This window comes from Babylonia areolata, chromosome 27 (genome assembly GCF_041734735.1).
Source record: "Babylonia areolata isolate BAREFJ2019XMU chromosome 27, ASM4173473v1, whole genome shotgun sequence".
Lineage (NCBI taxonomy): Eukaryota > Metazoa > Mollusca > Gastropoda > Neogastropoda > Buccinidae > Babylonia > Babylonia areolata.
Genome location: NC_134902.1, coordinates 41,264,280 through 41,270,739, shown reverse-complemented (window position 1 = coordinate 41,270,739; position 6,460 = coordinate 41,264,280). Strand labels below are relative to the sequence as shown.

The following is a 6,460-nucleotide window of genomic DNA, read 5'->3' as shown; positions in this document are numbered from 1 at the left end:
GACACAAGAACATACCCAGCATGAACACTCCCATCACCCTTGGAAAGATCAGGACTCCACCCCTCTTCGGACAGCCAGGACTTCACCCCTCTTCGGACAGCCAGGACTTCACCCCTCTTCGGACAGCCAGGACTCCACACCTCTTCGGACAGCCAGGACTCCACCCCTCTTCGGACAGCCAGGACTCCACACCTCTTCGGACAGCCAGGACTCCACCCCTCTTCGGACAGCCAGGACTCCACACCTCTTCGGACAGCCAGGACTCCACCCCTCTTCGGACAGCCAGGACTCCACACCTCTTCGGACAGCCAGGACTTCACCCCTCTTCGGACAGCCAGGACTCCACCCCTCTTCGGACAGCCAGGACTTCACCCCTCTTCGGACAGCCAGGACTCCATGCCTCTTCGGACAGCCAGGACTTCACCCCTCTTCGGACAGCCAGGACATCACCCCTCTTCGGACAACCAGGACTCCATGCCTCTTCGGACAGCCAGGACTTCACCCCTCTTCGGACAGCCAGGACTTCACCCCTCTTCGGACAGCCAGGACTTCACCCCTCTTCGGACAGCCAGGACTCCATGCCTCTTCGGACAGCCAGGACTTCACCCCTCTTCGGACAGCCAGGACTTCACCCCTCTTCGGACAGCCAGGACTCCATGCCTCTTCGGACAGCCAGGACTTCACCCCTCTTCGGACAGCCAGGACTTCACCCCTCTTCGGACAGCCAGGACTTCACCCCTCTTCGGACAGCCAGGACTTCACCCCTCTTCGGACAGCCAGGACTCCACCCCTCTTCGGACAGCCAGGACTTCACCCCTCTTCGGACAGCCAGGACTCCATGCCTCTTCGGACAGCCAGGACTTCACCCCTCTTCGGACAGCCAGGACTTCACCCCTCTTCGGACAGCCAGGACTCCATGCCTCTTCGGACAGCCAGGACTTCACCCCTTTTCGGACAGCCAGGACTTCACCCCTCTTCGGACAGCCAGGACTTCACCCCTCTTCGGACAGCCAGGACTTCACCCCTCTTCGGACAGCCAGGACTTCACCCCTCTTCGGACAGCCAGGGATTCCTCCTCGGGACGCTACAAGAACAGTCAGGAATAGCAGACGAAAGTAACACCCAGACAGACATCCAGGACTCCCCCCCACACCCCCACCCACACACCCCACCACCCCCCTCGGTCAAGGAAACCTTCATTAAACCAAGACTCAAGCCCTGAGAATTTGCCCTGGGCGCTAGATGATACGTCCTTAAAGTCAACTCCACATCGCTCTCCAAAATACGCCTGTTCCTGTTTCTGTTCAATACATCGTACTGTAAAACATATGTGAAGTGTGTATGTGAATAATATATTTCTTGAACTGACACTGATGGTGCTGCTTTTTTCTCTCCTTCTTTTCATTGTATAAGGGTCGTCAGTTAATGCTCTTTATGGTGTTACGTTGTGTGAAATACATGCGTAAGATTTATAAAAAATGAAATGAAAAAGTAATAGACAATGGAGAACATTTGTCGGTGTGTTTGTGCTCCAGGTTCCTGGCTCTCCATCGCGAAATTCAGAAGCTACAACCGTGCCCGCAGGAAGTACAGCTGTGCCCGCACAAACCACAACCGTGCCCGAAGAAATGACCACAGTGCCGGAAATAGTTGCACCTCGTAAGTAATGATGATACCACTACTGCTACTACTACTGATGATAACAACAACAGCAACAACAATAATAATGATAATGATAATAATAATAATGATAATAATAATAATAACAATAATAATAATAATAATGATATTGAGAAGAAGAAGAATCCAAGTAGATCGGTGCTTACAAACATCTCAAAGCTTTTACAATCACACATCAGTCAGACAAAACCACACACACACACAAACACACATACGCACACGCGTGCACGCTCGGCGTACACGTGCGCACGCACTGCACGCAGGCACATAGGGTTTTTCGTGTGACTGGCGTATCATTGTACAGCACTTTGACCTGTTCCAAAGCACATTGAAAATGTAGCTTTTCCATATGCACATTTTGATCATTCCTGGATAGAGCTGATCCATATCAAAATTGATACTGATTTAACTAGAATGAACATTTCAAAAAGATTGAAACGACGGTTCCTCTCACTCAGTTTCGTTTGAAGCCAAGCGCAGTCACACTGGTCTGAGCAGATCTAGAGAAAACGGCTACATGTTGCGGTGTGCCTAAGGCAATGGCAACGTCTCCTTTACCGCGAACTTGAAACAAAATCCTTTAATAAATGAGACACATCAAAATAACATGATTTAGATCGTATTATCACCTCGAATACAGTTATTAATTATTAGCACTAAAAATCGTTGAGTTTGAATAGTGAATTTGGCTGTCAGTTGACAGATTCGTTTTAGCTTTCTACTTGCTTCCAACCCTATTGTTCCAGTTTCATTTCTTTCCCAAGCTTGATATTGTTTAATACCGAGCATCTTTAGCGATTTCTCTCTCTCTCTCTCTCTCTCTCTCTCTCTCTCTCTCTCTCTCTCTCTTCTATTTCTGTCATGATTCCTATATTGCATTATGTTCGTATCACAAGGAGTCTTGAAGGCCTTGCCTGTCTTGTCACTGTTGACACGATCAGCACCCCCTAAAACCACGGGGTCTCATCCATCTACAGTCCACCAGTGCATGTGGTCTTTGTCCTCCAGACTGTTCGTCTCCACCGTCGATTGAGAGAACGTCAGTGGCGCACTCCGTGACGTCAACACATGACGTAGCGCGCTACAGCTGCAGCGTCAGCGGTGACGTCTACGTCAGCGGGACGACAGAGGTCACGTGCTCACCTGCCGGAGGTTGGCCCACCGCTACCATCGCGTGTGCCCGTGAGTATTGGGAGACGTTCGTCTTCATTGTCCTGCTCCTTCTTCCTTCGTGGGCTGCAACTCCCACGTTCACTCGTATGTACACGAGTGGGCTTTTACGTGTATGACTGTTTTTACCCCGCCATGCAGGCAGCCATACTCCGTTTTCTTAGGGTGTGCATGCTGGGTATGTTCTTGCTTCCATAACCCCACCGAACGCTGACATGGATTACAGAATCTTTAACGTGCCTATTTGATCTTCAGTTTGCGTATACACACGAAGAGGTTCAGGCACAAGCAGGTCTGCACCTAATTATGTTGACGTGGGAGATCGGAAAAATCTCCACCCTTCACCCACCTGGATCCGTTACCGACATTCGCACCCGGGACCCTCAGATTGAAAGTTCAACGCTTTAACCACTCGGCTATTGCGCCAGTCAGAACCCCTGACAATACCTGTATCCGATATCCGTGTGTCTGTGAGTACTGGGAGGCGTTCGTCTTCATTGCCCTGCTCCAGTGCCCGTGACAGTTCCCGTGTCCAGTACCTGTGACAATACCTGTGTCCAATACCTGTGACAATAACTGTGTCCAAGACCTGTGACAATACCTGTGTCCAATACCTGTGACAATACCTGTGTCCAATAGCAGTGTCAATACCTGTGACAATACCTGTGTCCAATAGCAGTGTCCAATACCTGTGACAATACCTGTGACAATACCTGTGTCCAATACCTGTGACAATACCTGTGTCCAATAGCAGTGTCCAATACCTGTGTCAATACCTGTGTCCAATACCTGTGTCCAATAGCAGTGTCCAATACCTGTGTCCAATAGCAGTGTCCAATACCTGTGTCCAATACCTGTGTCCAATAGCAGTGTCCAATACCTGTGTACAATACCTGTGTCCAATAGCAGTGTCCAATAGCAGTGTCCAATAGCAGTGTCCAATACCTGTGTCCAATACCTGTGTCCAATAGCAGTGTCCAATAGCAGTGTCCAATACCTGTGTCCAATACCTGTGACAATACCAGTGTCCAATACCTGTGTCCAATACCTGTGACAATACCTGTGTCCAATAGCAGTGTCCAATACCTGTGACAATACCTGTGTCCAATACCTGTGACAATACCTGTGTCCAATAGCAGTGTCCAATACCTGTGACAATACCTGTGTCCAATACCTGTGACAATACCTGTGTCCAATAGCAGTGTCCAATACCTGTGACAATACCTGTGTCCAATACCTGTGACAATACCAGTGTCCAATAGCAGTGTCCAATAGCAGTGTCCAATAGCAGTGTCCAATACCTGTGTCCAATAGCAGTGTCCAATAGCAGTGTCCAATACCTGTGTCCAATACCTGTGTCCAATAGCAGTGTCCAATAGCAGTGTCCAATACCTGTGTCCAATACCTGTGTCCAATACCTGTGTCCAATAGCAGTGTCCAATACCTGTGTCCAATAGCAGTGTCCAATACCTGTGACAATACCTGTGTCCAATACCTGTGACAATACCTGTGTCCAATACCTGTGACAATACCAGTGTCCAATACCTGTGACAATACCAGTGTCCAATACCTGTGACAATACCTGTGTCCAATAGCAGTGTCCAATACCTGTGTCCATACCTGTGTCCAATACCTGTGTCCATACCTGTGTCCAATACCTGTGTCCAATACCTGTGTCCATACCTGTGTCCAATAGCAGTGTCCAATACCTGTGTCCAATACCTGTGTCCAATACCTGTGTCCAATAGCAGTGTCCAATACCTGTGACAATACCTGTGTCCAATACCTGTGACAATACCTGTGTCCAATAGCAGTGTCCAATACCTGTGACAATACCAGTGTCCAATACCTGTGTCCAATACCTGTGACAATACCTGTGTCCAATACCTGTGACAATACCTGTGTCCAATAGCAGTGTCCAATACCTGTGACAATACCTGTGTCCAATACCTGTGACAATACCTGTGTCCAATACCTGTGACAATACCAGTGTCCAATAGCAGTGTCCAATACCTGTGACAATACCTGTGACAATACCTGTGACAATACCTGTGTCCAATACCTGTGACAATACCAGTGTCCAATACCTGTGACAATACCAGTGTCCAATACCAGTGTCCAATAGCAGTGTCCAATACCTGTGACAATACCTGTGTCCAATACCTGTGACAATACCTGTGTCCAATACCTGTGACAATACCTGTGTCCAATAGCAGTGTCCAATACCTGTGACAATACCAGTGTCCAATAACCGTGTCCAATACCTGTGACAATACCTGTGTCCAATAGCAGTGTCCAATACCTGTGACAATACCTGTGTCCAATAGCAGTGTCCAATACCTGTGACAATACCAGTGTCCAATACCTGTGTCCAATACCTGTGACAATACCTGTGTCCAATACCTGTGACAATACCTGTGTCCAATAGCAGTGTCCAATACCTGTGACAATACCTGTGTCCAATACCTGTGACAATACCTGTGTCCAATAGCAGTGTTTATTTATTTGTTAGTTTGTTTATTTATTTATTCATTTATTTATTCATGTAATATTTCTGTTGTTATTATTATTATTATTATCACTGTATCTTTTTCCTTTTCCTTTTCCTTTTTTTTTTTTTTTTTTTTTTTTTTTTTTGTTTTTTTTGTTTTGTTGTCGTTTTGCTATCCGTTTCCAGTGCCTAATGTCAGAGCGTGTAGCCGCATTTACCTGTATGTAAATGTACCCATATAATTATCCGCCTGTCTGTACGCTATGCCAACAGCCACGAACTGCTGGTACTGGCACCCCACCGAGGGACCGCTATACGCGGGAACGCTGGCGGTCACTCAAGACGGCCATGACTGCCAGATCTGGGCCGACAATTACCCGCAGGAGAAGAACGCCGACTACGAACCCGATTCCATGTACCCCTCGGACGGCAACAGCAAGGTCGCCGCCAGAAACTACTGCCGCATCTTTGACGACGGCTACAGCGCCGTGTGGTGTTACTGGAACGAGACATCCGGAATGGTCCGGAAATACAGCGATTGTGACGTGCCGCAGTGCTAGTGTGTCTGTGCTCGGCAGACTAGGAGAGCAGCGGAAATCCGTTCAAGTTAGTGAAAGCCATTGTATGTGTGTGTGTGGGGGGGGGGGGGGGGGCGCGGGGGGTGGTACGGGGGAAGGGGAGAGGGGGGTGGTTCTGTGTGTGTGTGTGTGTGTTTGATTGACTGATTGAAATGGATACTTATTTAGCGCCTATCCTCGGTCAGAGACCAAGCTCTAAGCGCTTTACAAACTCTGGGTTATTTACACAACAGGCTGCCTACCTGGGTAGAGCCGACTGACGGCTGCCATTGGGCGCTCATCATTCGTTTCCTGTGTCATTCAATAAGATTTCAGGCACGCACACATACACACTCAGACAAACATGTAACAATTAACATTTTACGTGTATGACCGTTGTGTTTATTTACCCCGCCATGTAGGCAGCCACACTCCGTTTTCGGGGGTGGGCATGCTGGGTATGTTCTTGTTTCCATAATCCACGGAACGCTGACATGGGTTACAGGATCTTTAACGTGCGTATTTGATCTTCTGCGTGCATATACACACGAAGGGGGTTCAG

General features: G+C 48.2%; 1 protein-coding gene across 1 annotated transcript in view; it reads left to right on the top strand.

Annotated features, from left to right (window-relative positions):
* LOC143301298 (uncharacterized) overlaps positions 1 to 6,460 on the top strand; it is a 42,514-nt gene that overhangs the window by 19,183 nt on the left and 16,871 nt on the right. Inside the window, exons 3-5 of the mRNA XM_076615499.1 lie at positions 1,536 to 1,659; positions 2,689 to 2,862; positions 5,615 to 5,947. Coding sequence (XP_076471614.1) covers positions 1,536 to 1,659; positions 2,689 to 2,862; positions 5,615 to 5,901 — 585 coding nt within the window. The 3' untranslated portion in view covers positions 5,902 to 5,947. The remainder of the gene's footprint in view (positions 1 to 1,535; positions 1,660 to 2,688; positions 2,863 to 5,614; positions 5,948 to 6,460) is intronic.